General features: G+C 43.8%; 1 protein-coding gene across 1 annotated transcript in view; it reads right to left on the reverse strand.

Moving 5' to 3' along the window:
- The window catches only part of VPS53 (VPS53 subunit of GARP complex), a 947,455-nt gene that overhangs the window by 633,273 nt on the left and 296,669 nt on the right, over positions 1-17,513 (reverse strand). Inside the window, exons 5-6 of the mRNA XM_086954994.1 lie at positions 16,203-16,289; positions 546-661 (exon numbers count right to left, since the gene is read on the reverse strand). Of these exons, the coding sequence (XP_086811120.1) occupies positions 546-661; positions 16,203-16,289 (203 nt within the window). The remainder of the gene's footprint in view (positions 1-545; positions 662-16,202; positions 16,290-17,513) is intronic.

A 17,513-nucleotide genomic window follows, 5' to 3' on the forward strand; every position in this document is an offset into this window, starting at 1 on the left:
AAAAAGTGGGCTTTGGTTCATGGGTGTTGGTACAGGATCATAGAGATCAAAAGAAACCTGTAGGCTACTACTCCGCTTTTCATTGATGCAGGCATAGAGAACTTTTGCCACCATTGCAAGCTGTGGCAGCAGTTGCCCGCCTTGTGGATAAAGTTGGTGCCACCCCCCCCCCTGGTAACAACCTAAGAGCCAGCATCTCACAGTATTAGGATGAATATTCCAATGGAAAATCACCTGTTATTCAAGATAATCTATCTGTAAAAACTGTTCAAAGAAAAGTATTCAAGATTGCTTCCCCCACAAAAAGCATTACACCACCTGTTACACCCACAATGATCTTCCGGTAAAGATCAAGCAGTATTGTTGGAAAGAACTTCCTTGTTAAAAAATGTATTCAAGGAATAACTTGCTGTCATAGTGCCAGTTGCCAGCAAATTACAAAATGCATATGTTCCGCTTCAAATGAGAGCAGAGGCTCCTGTAATGTGAGTGCTGTTAAAAGGCTGACCCTTTTCCTCAGCATCATAAAATCACAAAATACTTACTCCAATGAGTCGACTCCTCCAGCCAACATATGAAGGTGATTCAGTGTTGTGATAGAGGTGGTCAGGTGACGCTTGGCATGATCCAACTGCTTAATATCTCGGGTGATTTCTTTAACCTAACGGAGCAAATATGGAACACCATGATACATCACTAACAAAATGGAAGACTGCACACAAAACTACCTTTCACTGGGAACATAAAATTCACCATAAGTGGCCTAATAAATACATAGAGAAGCGGATAACAATTTTGTTTGAAAGATCACACATACTACAGCAAATGTTTATAGTGCACACTAAGGGCCTCATTATGATGGAGGATTTTCCGCCTCCTCCGGCCCGGAGGAGGCGGAAAATCCTCTGCGTACTCACCAAAGACCCACCGCCGCATTACGATGGCTGGTGGGTCTTGGTTTCTGTCCGCTGCTTTTCCGCCGCGGTCGGATTACAACCGCGGCAGAAAAGCTCTCATTTGGCTGGCAGTGTCTGTCAGACACCGCCAGCCAAATTAGGAAGCATTTCTAAACATGCTTTTCCGCGGCGGTTTTCCCGCCGTGGAAAAGCATGTGTACTTTTGATTTTGGGGGCCCGTTGCGGGCCCCCAGGGTGTTGGCGGGTGGGGGGTGCACATGGGGGGTAACAGCATTTACATGCACAAAGCGGCAGGCACCGCGCGATGCCTGCCGCTTTGTGCATGTAAATGTTAAACATGCACTTTTAACATTGCGGCGGGTGCTGCTTGAAGCAGCACCCTCCGCAATGTTAAATATCCAGGATGTGACCGCCAGGGTGGCGGTCACATCCTAATCGCACATGAGGGAACGCCGCAGCCCATGCGGACGTTCCCTCATCCTCTGGGGTCGCGGACGGACGCAAGTCCGTCCGCGATCCTAATGAGGCCCTAAGACTTTGTAATGCCTTGCCTGTTTCTGTAACTTTAGATGTAACCATAACAACTCCAGTGCTTAGATAAAAAAGGGCTAAGATATCATAAATCTAAAGAGATATGTAAAAAATTAACTCAACTAAGATAAACCCTTAAAAAATCTAACAGTGGCAGACTACACAAGTTCGCCAATTGCTGAACATTCTTGTGAGATTTTCGTCTTTAGCTGAAAAAGTCACATTTAAAGCAAGCTATCATCAGCTTTTGCCTGAATCACTGAAGCTAGAATGTAAGTGGCCAGCAGTCAACAAGCATGTCTTCAACAGTGGAGAAGTGTGGCTCAATGATTAGAGCGGCAGACCCTGATGCAGAGGTCTAGCCCGGGACCAGGGTTCAATTCCCCGTCTCGGCGGGTCTTGGGCTCAAAATTCCACGGACCTGATAATTCTCGCCTCAGTGCCTATTCCAATCATGGAGTCCCACTCTTCAACTCTGGGCAATAGCTTGCTTAATCTCCACAACGGCCCCCACAACTCTAAGGATGCCTGGCCTCCACCTTGGGGGTGCCCAGGGGTGGACGCCTCACAGGGAAAGCCAGGATGGGTTCCATAGCGGTATTCGTACAAGCGCCTTGAGACCCTTGCGGGTGAGTAGTGCGCTATACAAGTATCAATTTACAATTTACATTTACAGCTGACTACGTTTAATTCTGGGGTGAAAACATAGGATGAAAGTTTTCAGTAAATTCAGAGATTCACAATTTATTATGTATTTATTTTATTGTTTTATATAGCGGGAACTTGACCCTGTAGGGCATCAGAGCGCGTCACAGTAAAGCTGTATCTACTTAATTTCTATAGTACATTTTGCTCGAAAGCATTTAACAACTTATAACCAATTAAAAACCGTAACAGTAACTTAATTCAGAAACATAGATTTAGGCACATTCACAGAATGCAAGTCTAGCTGATCCAATATTGCATATTACTTTGTTAGTACCATGGAATGGAATTTAAACCCCTATAAATATAAGGTGAGATGGGACCTTGGTAAGAGATGCTCATGCATAGATTAAGCAAGAGTTTATAGGTGAGACTGTGAGATTAAACGGAAAAAGGTTACGGAAAGAATTTGCATATTACAAAGATCTTGGTTTCTTTCTTGAATCTTGCGGCGTTTGGTAATCTTCTGATGCTTGTAGGTAGCGAGTTTTAGATTCTCTGAGCCTCTCCCGAGAATGCTTGTCATACGTTTTATTCTTCTGGAACATCAGTGGCTTCAGTAGTAGATCTCTGGCGCTCCTGGAAAATCTGATTACACCAGAAATCACCAATTTCTGAGCTAGATCCCTTGGTGTATTGAGGTGTAAAGCTTTGTGTGTGATACATGCTATTTTGAGTTGAATTCTGGCTTCGTATGGTAGCCAGTTCAGGGCCTTCAGGTGAGGAGAAATGTGGTCAAATTCTTTTAACCTGTTATAAGACTTGTTGCTGCATTGAGGCAGGCTTTTAGAGGAGTTATTGTGATCTTGGGAAGTGCTGAAAGTGTAGTGCATGCGTATTTAATCCTCGAAATTACTAATGCCTGGACTACCATTTTGTGGTCTGCTGTTTCAAATAATGGTTTGAATTTCCTAATGTATTGGCATTTATATATGTAATTCAAGTGAAAATGTGCATTCTTAGATAAAGTTTTGATGTGGGCTTGCATGTTCAGGCTCTGATCAATAGTAATTTCTAAAGATTTGGTTGAATCCACAATGTTCGGGTGCAGTTAAGTCCGGTGATAAAGTTGGTCCATTCTTTTACAGTGAGCGAATTTTTGGTGGGAGGTATTAGAAGGAATTCTGTTTTTTGCGTGTTTAGTTTGAGCTGATTATTAGCTAACCATAGCATCTTTGCACTTAATGCTCGATTCGTTGACTTGATTTCCTCCAAAGATGAAATCTTAATGTAAATCGGAGTGTCATCAGCGTACATGTGGAAAAAGATGTTGGCAAGGCGGAGTATATCTGTTAGTCGTTTCATATATAGGTTGAATAGTGGGGGAAGATGCTGACAGGTTATGATTCACCAGAAATATCTGTATTCTTTTCCTCAAGAAAGACTTGAACAATTCTAGAACTTTCCCTGAAAAGCCCATCCTATTTTCCAGACATTCTAGCAACAGCTTGTGATTGACTGTGTTGAATGCTGATGATAGGTCAAGAAGGATTAAAAGACATGTTTTGATCTGTTCAATGGTATTTTCTTGAACAAATGATGTAGATGATTTTGACTCAATATTTCTTCTCACTGCTACATGGAAATTGTTTGAATGCAAATAATGCTTAAAATGGAAAATTCCTCTAACCTTTAATTATTATATTTTACATAAATAGGGGTAGTATGCATTACTGTAATAATTCAAGTAAAATGTATAATCCAAAGAGATTTATTTCTCAGCAGAGCATAGGAACCAAGTACAACAGCATCAGGATACAACTGACAAATCAGAGCAGAATGTTACATGAAGAAAGCTCTGTTAAGAACTTGGAATACATTAGAAAACATAACCAGTCGCATGCACTTAAAGGAGAAGGAGAAAGAGATATATTGATTGGAATGTAACACATCTCCCTTATATGAAAAAATAAGAAAAATGAAAAAGAAAGATTAGACATAGTCTTGTAAAGAATTAGGTCTTCTTCTGATACGTACATCATCTTTAACCCTTGATGCCACAGTGTCAGAAAACTGTTCAGGACCAATACTAACATTCGAATAGTCATTTTGACATTGGTTGTTTCTTAATTGAGCATCTTGAAAAGAAGGACATTTAGCTACTTTACTCACATTCCAAGTTTTGCCATCCTGGGTGACAACAGTATTATTAAAAACTTTAATAATCTGAATGGGCCTTCCATACTTACTCATTCCCTTGCTTACCATAACTGGTTTCAAAATCCTGACCCAATCACCAATCTCAAAATCATGTACCCTTGTTTTCCATTTGTTGTTGTACCACAAGGCTGATTTATTTTGCTTGTCACAAATCTTATTAGCAACACTCTGAATGTCAACCCTATTATCAGTCAAATCCCCACACTTCTCCTTAAACCACCAAGGACAAATCGAAGAAGCAGGATCTCTACCTTTGAGCAATCTAAAAGGGCTAACCTCAGTAGTGGTGTGAGGTGTGATCCGATAACACCAAAGCTTTTCCCTGAGTGTATTTAACCAATTACCTTTTTCCTTTATGGAATCCGTAACAAAACCTTTGAGAACCCTATTGAACCTTTCTACTTGGCCATTCTCATGTGGCTCATAGAGAGAAGTTTGAATGTGCCTGATGTTACAACTCTTCAAAAAGGACTTCATATCTGATGAAACTAGCTTTACACCATTATCGGAAATCAAAACAGAGGGGCACCCTTCTCTAGAGAACACTTCCTTGAAAAATGTAATGACGGCCTCAGAAGTTGCTTTTGCCACAAACTTAACCTCTGGCCATTTAGAATGATAGTCTATGATGACCAAAGCAACACGTGAAGACTCCGGAAGAATATGGAATGGACCTGATATGTCGAATGCAATTTTACTCCAAGGTAATTCGGGCCATTTCACAGTTCTAAGGGGAGGAACATGTAATCTAAGCATTTTATCGTTGGAACATCACGCAGTACACTCCCTGACAGTACGATCCACATATCTGTCCATGCCTGGCCACCAAAAATGTAGTCTAATTAAACGCTTCATAGCTGATATACCTGGATGAGTTTTATGTGCCAGTTTCAAAATCAATTCTTGTACTCCACTAGGTGGGACACACTTACCCGCCTTGAAAATCAAATCCCCTTCACAACCTAACTCCTCCATAACTTTATAAAAAGGAAGTAACTCATCCTTGACACAGTGTTTATCAGGCCAACCTTCTAGAATGAATCTTTTCAGTAAAACAAATTTTTCATCCTCATCCTGACACTTCAACCAAAACTCTTCAGAAATATCCTGATAATGGGGATAAACAACATCAGAAAGACTTAACACACAATCAGCCTCAACAAGTCCATTTACACTATTCTGGCTATCCACACAAGGAAGACGTGAAAGGCAATCTGCAGTGACATTTTTTTTTCCAGGTATGTATTCCACTGTGAAATTGTATTCCTGTAACCTAGATGCAAGGCGTGCAATTCTTGCTGTGGAATTCCAACCACCGCCAGCAGAAAGAATGTTCAAAAGGGGTTTATGATCTGTACGCAGAATGAATTTACTACCCCAAATGTAAATTCTATAGTGTTCAATCGCCCAAACACATGAAAGCAATTCACGCTCAATGACTGCATATCTGCGCTCAGTCTCATTCAGCGTTCTAGAGGAAAACGCAACATTCCATTCCAATCTACCATCTGTTTGTGACAACACACAACCCAGACCATACAAGCTTGCATCCGTGGTGATAATGCATGTCCTACCCATTCTAAAAGGCTTTAACGTTGGGGAATTTACAATGTCTTTTTTAATTGCCATAAAAGCCTTTTCCTGTTCATCTTCCCATTTAGATGCATTATTTTGCCTCAGTAATTTCCTCAACGGCTCCATTTTAGTGGCAAAATTCACCACAAACTTGCTGTAGTACTCACACATTCCTGAAAAGGAAAGAAGTTGATCCTTATTTACCGGAGATGGAGCATTAAGGATAGCCTCAACATTGGATTTTTTTGGAATAAGGATTTCACCGGATAATGTATGGCCCAAATATTCTACAGATTTCTGAAATAATTTGCACTTATGCCCTTTAAGAGTAAGGCCATATTGTTCAAGTCTCTTACAAACTGCATCTAAATGTACAACATGGTCACTGTCATTTTTGGAGAAAATTAATATGTCGTCTTGAAAACATTTGACGAAAGAATCAAGATCCCTGAAAATTTGGAACATAACTAGTGGGAATACAGAAGCAGCAGAAGCTAATCCAAAAGGCATTCTTCTGTACTGGAATAAACCCATGGGAGTGATGAAAGCTGTATATTTTTTAGATTCTTCTGCAAGTTCAATTTGATGATACGCAGACCTAAGGTCTAAAGTAGAAAATATCTGCGCACCATCAAAGAGAGAGACAAGTTCATTAATGTTAGGTAAAGGGTGGCAGTCAATAATAATATTAGCATTTAGAGCTCTTAAATCAATGCAGACCCTCAATTTTTGGTCCGGTTTACGCACGAGAACAATGGGGGAAACCCATTCTGAGGATTCAATGGCTTCAATAATGTTCTCACTCAACAACTCATTCAACATTTCTTTCAATTCATCCCTAACATTAAGGGGAACACCTCTTAATTTCTGTTTGACTGGAAGCGCTCCATCCTTAAGTACGATTTTATGTGTGAAATTCTTCAATTTACCTAACTGATCACAAAACACATTGTTGAATTTCTTGCTCCAAAAGGACATATTTTTCTTCTCTTCAAAACAAGGAGAGATAAAATTAATCATCTCCTGTTCACTATTTAACATATCTTGATCACTGCATAATGACACAGGATCTTTGGCACGTGGATTTAGTGTGATGCCAAGCTCCCACTGATCATGCCATCCCAGAACATTTACGCCTTTGGCAGCAATATACAATTTGATATGAGCCATTCTACCTCTGAAAGTTAAAGGTACTCTAAAGTAACCTTCTACATCAATCTTAGCACCATTAAAATCATCAGCAAGAATATCAGATACTTCTATATCAGCAATATCACATACACCCAGTAATTTTTCTTTAAAATATTCCATGGTAATAATGGTCCAGGGCGACCCTGAATCCACCATAAGTTCTACTTGAACAGTAAAAATATTAAAAATGGAAAGGGGCGACCAATCGGTCCCCCCGAACGTATGGTGGAGTACCACGATCCCCCCGGGAAGCCATCTTAGGCGGGAGGCGAGTCTCGGCTGGTATGCCCGAAGCGGCGTAGCCGGGGCGCGCCTTTTTCCCGCCCTAGAGTGGGCTGGCCTAGACACCAACGCGGCCAGCCACGCCCTCGGAGGCAGGCGGGGGCGGGTTCACGCCCACCCTGAAGACGGATAAAAGGAGCGGAAGCCAAGAAAGCATCCTCTTGTTCCTGTGCTCTGAAGCTGCACCTCCCCGCTGCACGTGAGCTCGAGACGGAACGAAGAGCAATTTTGAGCATTGTAATCCCTCTTTTTGTCTTACAGATATCCCGTCTAAAAATGCCCAAGAAGGTCGGAAAGCGGGTCGGTACCGAGGAGATGCTCCGCATACTCATGAAGGAGATAGCCGATCTGAAGAGAAAAGTTGAGGCTAAGGACGGGGAGGGAGGACCGAAACGGCCTTTACAGGGAACAATTCCCGGTGGAAAAAGCAAGAGGCCCAGAAGGGGAGCACTTGGGGGGGAGGCCCCGGTTCCCGAAGCCCCACGAGAGGAGCCAACCCCGGCGCCAAAGGAGGGGAATCCAATCCCTGTGGTGGTCACCCCTGCGAACAGGGAGGATATGCCCCCCGAGTTAGCGGCACAATTGGCAGCGTGGTTGGGAAACGATAGCGAGGGCGCCACGGCTGACGACGCCCGGGCAGTGATGAGGCAACTGCGGGAATCTAGGGAGGCTGCGAAGACGCCATCTTCTGTTCCCCCACAGGTCCCGGCGGTTGGAAGTACAGCAGGCCCAAGTTCGGCGACAAGCGTGGGGTCTACTTCAGGTAAGCGGCCATTGCCGATTGCGGGGGGGGAGTCTGCACCTTCTCGAAAGGAGAAGATTGCCCAGCACGTCCCACTAGAAGTCAAGGAATTGATTTGGGCGGATAAATATGTAAACATGTTTTCATTGCTTACCGACCATTACGAGATCGAGCATGTAAAGAGTCAAAAGGAGCTCATGCATCCGAGTGTTTGGCGCGCAAAAATGGCCGCCTTTAAGGTCGACGAGACCATTGGTACTTGGGGCAGAGCGTGGGGAATTTTTACTTCCATCATGGGGGAGCGCAGGCCTGAGTTGTTGACCGAGTTACCCATTTATCAGTCACGTATTATGGAGTATTCTGTGGCATATGGGGGCAATCAGTGGTTCTGCTATGATAATCTGTTTAGAAAAGCTAAAGAACACAACCCGTTGTTGTCTTGGGACTGTTACGACTCTGTGTCTTGGCAAAAAATGGAGAGTACAGGGATGTTGAAGGTGCCATTAGTAGGGAGTAACGGGGGGGAATCCTCCCGCCAAAACTCTGGGACGCCCTTTCGGACGGGTGCAGGTAACGAGTTCCACACGAAGCCGAGTGGCAACACAGGTAAAAGGGGGATCTGTTGGAATTTTAACAGGGGCAAATGTACCAGGCCCCAGGGGTCATGCAAATTCAGACATGAGTGTGGGGGGTGCGGGCAGCCATCCCATCCTGAGTCCATGTGCAGAGCCAAAACGGGTGATAACGGTGGTAAGGGAGGCGCCAAACAGGTCTAATATTGTCCGAGGGGCGCCTTTACCGACCCCGATTGATACCATGGCAATGATTCCTTGGCTCAGCGAATACCCAGATCATGCTTCCGCTGGGGTGTTACGGAACGGGTTTTCATATGGTTTCCGCATCCCAGTGGGGGATTTTCAGGGGGTACCGGACTGTAAGAATCAAATGTCGGTCTTACAGCACACGGCAGTGGTGCAGGTAAAGATTGGGAAAGAGGTGACTCGAGGTCGCGTCGCCGGTCCATTCGATTTACCACCAGTTACTAATTTTGTGTGTTCTCCTCTAGGGGTGGTTCCCAAGAAGGACCCGGGTGAGTTTCGGCTGATACATAATTTGTCAGCCCCACGTGGTCTTTCCGTGAATGACGCGATAGACCCGGAAGTATGTTCGGTGCGGTACGCATCTTTCGATGAGGCCGTTGCCATGTTGAATCGCCTGGGGCCCGGGACGCTGATGGCCAAATCGGACATCGAGTCAGCGTTCCGGTTGCTCCCGGTACACCCAGACGATCAGTGTCTCCTTGGTTTTCAGTTTCAGGGTCGCTATTACATGGATAAATGTATGCCAATGGGATGCTCGATTTCATGTGCCTATTTCGAGAAATTCAGTTGTTTTCTGCAGTGGGTATTTACGAGGAAGACAGGTTTTCAACATGTTATGCACTATCTCGATGACTTTCTGTTTCTGGGGGCAGCCGGGGATTCTGAGTGTGGACAGGCCTTACATGAATTTTGTGTCCTAATGAATCAATTCGGTGTGCCATTGGCGCCAGGTAAGACGGTGGGTCCCTCGACCTTGATCGAGTTTCTGGGGATCGAGCTCGACTCGGTGGAAGGTTGTTTTCGATTACCTACAGAAAAAGTGTTGAAATTCAGGTTATCCCTTGAGATATGTATTCGTGCAACGAAAGTGAACCTGCATCAATTGCAACAGGTGGTGGGTCAGTTGAATTTTGCCCTAAGAGTAATGCCGATGGCACGCCCCTTTTCCCGCTCGATTGCACAGTCCATGGTCGGCTTGAAGGACATCATCGTACGAGACTCTTGGCAGAGGTTCGCCAGGACATGCGCATTTGGATTGCATTCCTGGCGGATTTCAATGGTCGAATTGTCTGGAATAAACCAGCAGTGTCTTCCGAGGAGTTGGGGCTATGGACAGACTCGGCGGGGAGTATGGGTTTTGGCGCCATATTGGGTACACAATGGTCGGCTCAAAAATGGCCGTCATGGTGGCATGAGTGCGGGTTGACGAGTAACATTGCTTTTCTCGAACTGTTCCCTATTCTGGTGGCCTTGAAAACATGGCCAGAAGGGTTTAGGGATCACTCTGTGGTGTTCTGGTCTGATAACATGACCGTGGTTGAGTGTATCAATAGTCAGGCAGCACGTTGCAAATTGATTCTGAGACTGCTCAAGGAAATTGTGTTGTTGTGCATGCAACTGAATGTACTGTTTAGGGCGTGACACGTGCCGGGGGTGATGAACCAAGCGGCTGATGCGCTCTCTCGTTTCCGTATGCAGGCCTTATGGGGTTTTCTGCCCACAGCGGACCCGGTGGCGGCACCCTTTCCCGAAGCTCTCTGGTCTCTCGGTGCCCCGAACTACAAGACCTCGTGGGAGAGAGTTTAGCACCCAGGACGAGGAAGGCATATGAAGGGGCGTTCCGTTCCTATTGGGCCTTTTTGGGTACTGCCGGGAGGGAGCTTTGGGGTCTGGAAGAGTGTGTAGTGAGATTCCTGCTCTCTTTACGTCACGCAGGCAAGTCAGTAGCTACGGCCCAGAGGCATCGGGCCGCCATTTCCTTCATGGCAAGGGCTCATGGGATCCAGGACCCGACAGCGTCTTTCGTTGTGCAGAAAGCGCTACGTGGGTGGCAACGCCTTCAGGGTCGCAGAGTAGACGATAGGCACCCGATAGGTCTGGATAGGTTGGCCCTGTTATTTTCCGGGCTACCGGTAACATGTTCATCCCAGTACGAAGCAGTGTTGTTCCGAGCCGCATTTGCATTAGCATTCCATGGGGCTATGCGGGTAAGCGAATTAGTGGCAAAGAACAAGCAGGATACGATGGGGGGGACTGTGCCGGGAACACATTCAGGTCAGGGAGGAGACGATGACGGTCTCGTTTGTCAGGTCCAAATCCGATCAGGATGCAATCGGGGACTGCGTAATCATCCAGAGGATCCCCGGGTCTGCCATGTGCCCTGTTGGGTGCGTAGAGGAATATTTAGCGCAGAGGGTGGCAGCATGGGGGGGGACCTTGTTAAGACACGCTGACGCCACCCCACTGACGAGGTTTCAGTTTCAGCGGGTGCTTGCGATGTCGATTTCTGCTGCGGGCTTGAACCCCGGCGACTTTGGGACCCATTCCTTTCGGATAGGGGCTGCTACGGAAGCTACAGCCAGGGGTCTGAATGTTGAACAAGTAAAACGTGTGGGGCGTTGGTCCTCGAACTATTATAAGAGGTATGTGCGGTTGCACATGTTGTGAAGCTGTAATGATGTACTCACGCTTCTTGTTTTTGTTTGGTTTTCAGTTGCGCAAGCCTACGAGGCGGGGCGGACTGTCCAGTCGACCCGACACCGGGGGGCCAGCGGTCAGACATTACCGGCTGTGAAAAAGGAGGTGTGGGTCGTGGGCCACTCATACGTGAGGCGTGCCGCGGACGTATTCAAAGCAGGTGACATGATTCACGTGGCTGGGGAATACGGGTACAGTATGTCCTTCTACGGAAAGGGCGGGCTCTGTATTGACCAGTTTCAATCATTTTTCGAGGGTTTGTTAGGGCGGACAAGGTCACCGCCGTCTGTAGTCATAGTACATCTTGGGGGCAATGATTTGGTGACCACTGGTAGACTACTTCTTCTTGAGGCGATGCTTTCCACGGTAAGTTGGTTGGCGAGAAGAGTTCCAGGGTGCACAATTGCATGGTCCCATATGATCCCACGGAAAGTGTGGCGGGGGGCTATTTCTGTTTCTGCTCTGAATCATTCAGTAAGGAAAATTAATAATAAAGTGTGTAGACTGTTCCGTTCAAGTACACTGCATTCTATTTCGCATGGTTGTATTAAAGGGGACAGTATGTATTCGGGGGATGGTGTTCATTTGTCCCGGATGGGGAACGAGTTACTCATAGGAGACCTGATAGCCTGGCTAAAGACTTTATGAAATGACCTTTAGGCAGGAGTGTTGTGGGGGGTCCGGATAGCCGGTCAACTATCCGGCCTGTGGCGGTAAGGTCATGATCGGTGAGCAGTAATTCGAAGATCCCTATGAGGGGGCGTCACCCATTACGGATGGGAGCGCGCGGGGGAGGTGGCCAATTGGCCCCTCAACGGGGAGGCGGTCCTGTCTAAGGAGAGGCCGCCGGAAGGAAAGGAAAGGTGGTCAAGGCCCCTTCCTGGATAGGAGGGGCTACGGCCCCTCCTGGGGAATTTCCCGGGGCCAGGACATCTGCGACGGCAGATGGGTAAGTTGTGTGGGGTGCGGGAGGGGGTTTACGCTACCTTTTTAGACACCTCACACGAGTCCTCGAACGACCGTTAAATGGCGTCGAGTTTATTGGGGCCCCCGTCAAGTACAAAGGGAAATTGGTAGATGCACTTGAGGTACGCCTCTGTGCGGTCGCTCCTCTCACAAGTGAGGGGGGTATTTCTGGTTTAGGGATCTGACACCGGTTACGACCTTGCCGTTGGCCCTTAACGTTAGGATGTACAATTTCAAGTCAAATGTTTTGTAGGATGTTAGTTCGGCTAGGAGAACCTTTGTATTAGAGATCTGTTAAGGTTAGCCAAACATCGTAATGTGGAAATGAAATTGTACATTATATGAAACTGTTATTTTAATGTTTTCTTTTGTTTCATATTTTAATAAATACGGCCGGGAAGGGTGACTCCCTTCCCGCCTTCCAAAAGTTCAAGAACTGTTTCCGGTTTCCCAATTCTTGGGGATTGTGTTGAGAGGGGGTGGCGGGTATCTCGGCCATATACATTTAGGTGATTTTTTACAAGTAAACAATACACGACCTGAGTGTACAATAGAGACAACATAACCCCTATCTAAAACCTGTATATCCTCTTCCGTATTTGTGATAGAAGAGACTTTTGCAGGAGTAAAGTTACTAGAAGATGGTCGTGATTGTAAAATTCGGGATTGATTGTTGAAACGTTTTTCCCTGCAAACATTGCCAAAATGTCCAATCTTCCCACAAACATTACATTCTTTATTCAAAGCAGGACAGCCTTGAAATGAAGCAATATGGGATTTGCTCCCACACCTATAACAAACTAAATTATTATTAAATTCTGTTTTTCTATTGCTTCCCATGTAGGAGCTTTTATTCCCTTTTTGGGCAGAAGAAAAATTTTTGTAGTCTCCTTTTGGCTTGACAATGCATACTTCCTCTTCTGTTGTAGTTTTATTGGAAGAAGAACTTTGTTTAACCACAATATCCATCCATTTTTCAGATAACTCCGTAGATTTGGCAATGGCAATTGTTTCCTCTAAATTGGGATCACCCAAACACCATAGTTTATCTTGAGTCTTTTTGTTTTTGACATGCACAATTATTTGGTCTCGAATCATTTCATCAGTCATTGCTCCAAAATTACAATGTATGGACAATGCTCTCAATGCAGTCAAAAAGTCATCAAAAGATTCATCCTGTTTTTGTGCCCTAGTATAGAATTTAAAACGATTTAGGGCAATATTAGCAGTCGGTTTGAATCTTTTTTCTAACCTATTTAAAGCTTCAACGTAGACATTTAAAGTATCTCCACTTCCAGTAGGAACAGTTAATTGCGGTAAATTTCTGAAAAATTCTTGTCCTTCAGACCCAATGCAATGTAAAAGAATACTTTTCTTTCTCTCAGAACCCATGCGTTCTCCATCAATAGCACGCATGTAATTAAAAAATTCTTCCTTCCATCTAGACCAAGGTATTGGTGGATCACCTTTGGTTTGCAGAAATTTAGATGGAGGATCAAATTGCATTGTGAAATAATAGTAAAGGCAGTAAATGAAGTAAATGAAATATGTAAACACTTAAGGAGTATTTTACTTTGTAGATGCAGAGAAGGTTTAACATGTAAATAATAAATTTTTCAATGTAAATAAATACTTGCAACAGAGTCTGCAATACTGCTGTGAAATCGCTGTAAGTCGCTCTGTGATCGTAGTGAAATCCGTTTCAGAAAGATTGTTCGAGTAAATATTGCCGCTTTGTTGTTAGATGCCGCTTTTCGTTTGCGTTGTTAGGTAGCGCGTAATGGCGCCTGTGACCTCGGTTGCCAGGAAACAAAAGACGCGCTTACGTGAAGCGTAGCGCTTGTGACCTCCGTTGTTAGGGAAACACAGACGCGCATGCGTAGTCTTTTGTTTTAGGAGAGGCTCTGTCGGCAAACACGTCAAAGAAGTTTGTGACGTGAAAGGAATCTTCGAAGAGCAGCTCCGTAGGTGAAGATTCGAAGCAGCGCGGCTTCGTGAAGGTAAAATGAATTTTGAAAGATGCAAAGCAGCAAAATAGTGAAAAAAACGACGAAAATGAAATAAAATCCAGGTTTACCTCCAGAGAATGTTGTAATGAAGTAGAAAAAACGGTTCCAAGGTCGGAAAAATGATGAGCAGTAAATAAATCCAGATAGTTCTAAAAATAGAAGAAAAATGAATAAAAAGGAATAAAATGGGTCCAAACTCCGCTCCTCTGCTGGTAATGGCAGGAGTGAAAAAGCCTCGTCGCCAAAAATTGTAATAATTCAAGTAAAATGTATAATCCAAAGAGATTTATTTCTCAGCAGAGCATAGGAACCAAGTACAACAGCATCAGGATACAACTGACAAATCAGAGCAGAATGTTACATGAAGAAAGCTCTGTTAAGAACTTGGAATACATTAGAAAACATAACCAGTCGCATGCACTTAAAGGAGAAGGAGAAAGAGATATATTGATTGGAATGTAACAATTACTCCATTAATAAATTATCACAAAGGAATCAGCAAACGACAGTCAATTTCTGCCTGCATCCCACAATGCTGATGGAGCTGCATTTACAAATAGTTTCCAGAGTAAGACAAATTGGTGAAAAAAGTAACAGTAATTGCAATGCTATGTCTACTCCAGGCTTGCACTTCACATCTAACAAGGTTTTCAGATTCTTGGCCAAGTCCAAGCTGAAGATTTAAACCATGGGGACATGTTATTCCACTGCATTGCTAGTTTCAACATTGGGTGGCAAGATCCTCTTGTTGTTGGTGAAGAACGTGGGCAGGGGGAGTCCATCTCTTGATATGTTTGGAGTAGATTTTGGTCATTATAAATGCTGGAGAATGCGAAGCTGATTTGCCATTTGATCATGGTATTTTGAATGCAAATTATAAAATTCTAGACCAAGACAGCTTAGAAACGCGTGTGCCAGGATGTTAATCACTCTGCTAAAATACAATTATCATACTGCTCCACAAGTTTACAATGGCATTGAGGCCATATAGTATTTCAATTGTCACTAAAGTCAGCACAATAGGAGGGTAATTAAAAAAACTAATAACATTAGCTATATAAAAGATAGGTGCTGACACACCCTTTCAACTTTTCTCTTCTTGCACTGCTACCGCTGCTATGAACTCTGTATTCTGCCTTCTGTTCAACTGGATAATGGATGTACAGTTGTGGGTGACTTCATTAGTCAGTGGAGGATGTTTACGGAGGGGGATCTATCAGACATGTAAAACTCCATTCTTTGTATCACATGTAATGGATCAATGTAATAAGCAATTATTAGAATCTGGGTCGCATGGTTTCACTGGGGATAACTTTACCATTAGATTGCCAGCTGGCCTAGGTATCCGCCTCCTGACTGAGTTAAGAAATGCTTGTGGTGCATAACTCGATCTGCCTCTGATTATTTTAATGTGTGCGTTTAAGTTCTACAGTAGGGCATAAGTAAAAGGGAATTCCAGGTACACATGCGAGCATCTCCAACAGATACCAAATGTGTTCTAATTAGGCACGGCTGGATCTACTACTAGTGCAAACCAGTCTCTGAGCTGCATTCTGACTGAAAGTGGGCCTCATGAACCAATACTAAGACATTACTCAATCTGCGACCAAAACCATCCTTATCACATAGGAACCCACCCAATGCAATCTGTAGTAGTCCCAAAAATATTCCCTAGGAATCTCAAACTTTCTAGCAAGACGACCAACCATTTCATCGCATGGTTCCCAAGCAAACACTTCTGAAGAGGCTAAAATCTCTTCTGAATCAGTTATGGAAATACATTTGAATAGCCAACGCCATTATTCCGAAATGCATTTTCACTCACCATTTGTTCAGACTTTTCCGCCTTGTCCTTAATATCCTTAATTTTACCAAAGAGTTGTTGGATAGCTTTCTGTGCCTCCTCCAAAGCCTGAAACAAGAAAAATGAATCATTCACATTAAGGAGTCTTCTGGGAATTTATCATATATTTACAGCATTATTTTTACAAATCGGAATCAGATTGCTATTCCTATAGACTAAAATTACCTGTGGCCCACTGGAATCAGCAATAGGTCTCATGTGTTACAAGGGTTTACATTGCCCAGTGTCACTGCTCCCTTTCAAGGGAAATCTGGCAAACAGAAACATTTGTGAGCCTCTAGCACTCACGGCTGTCAGAAATGAAAGTAATTTAGATCTTTACATTATTTCCTAAAATCATTCTCAACTCAAAGAGGCAATGGGAGGAAGTCTACTGTGGAGACATGAGAGTGCAGGGACTGCTCAGAAAAACACTGGGATCTTGCAGAATGAACAAGAGGCTGCTACAGGGGGGCAGCTTTATATTTCCTCTGGAATTATATGTTCAATATATCACACATGGCTTTCAAGGCATACCAGTGATCAGAAAATTCCTACTTATGTCCCAAGCTGGACACTGATCAAAGTAGAAGCAATAAATCTTGAAAACAATATTGGGAATATTCATACATGCAGTGAACATAGAGCAAAAAATGTGGTGAAGCTGAAGGGATTGAAAAGTTATTCCGGAAACCTCAAAAGGCAATCTAGATAATCTGTAGCCCAGACGTGTGAGTGATTCAAAATATGTTAGGCGTAAATGGGATCTCCATATTCAAATACTTCAAGCCTTAGATAATGTTGTGTCCAAATGTATGTCCGCAAACTAGATAAAGTTAAAAGTCAACAAAACTGGAACTTGTATTCAGGGAGTTACTAAACCTCTTGAAAACGTTACCGATTCAGGAACCATTGAAAGAAGTAAGGGCCTATGAGATCACAAAATGCAGGTAAATGTGGTGTAATGTGTATTCTTTCCTGCAGAAACTCAGGAGACAAATGATCTGCATTTTTAACAAGCAGTTGATAGTAGAGCCCCATATTTTCACCTAAACTCTTTGAACTGCATTATGCCAAACAGGATTGCGCTGCACATCCATCCTTAGGACTGAATAGGACAAGTATACATTTTACCTACTTTTGTAATGGTGCATTGGATTCTGAAGAGAGGGAGTGAGTTACAAAGCACAGGCCATGACATGCATATCTCGTATTATGATATATTTTGATCTTCAATTTCGCCCCATATATAAATTCTAGTTCTCTAAGGTCATCTTTCGAGCTATTAATTCT

The sequence above is a fragment of the Lissotriton vulgaris genome, chromosome 2_1 (genome assembly GCF_964263255.1).
Source record: "Lissotriton vulgaris chromosome 2_1, aLisVul1.2, whole genome shotgun sequence".
Classification (NCBI taxonomy): Eukaryota; Metazoa; Chordata; class Amphibia; order Caudata; family Salamandridae; genus Lissotriton; species Lissotriton vulgaris.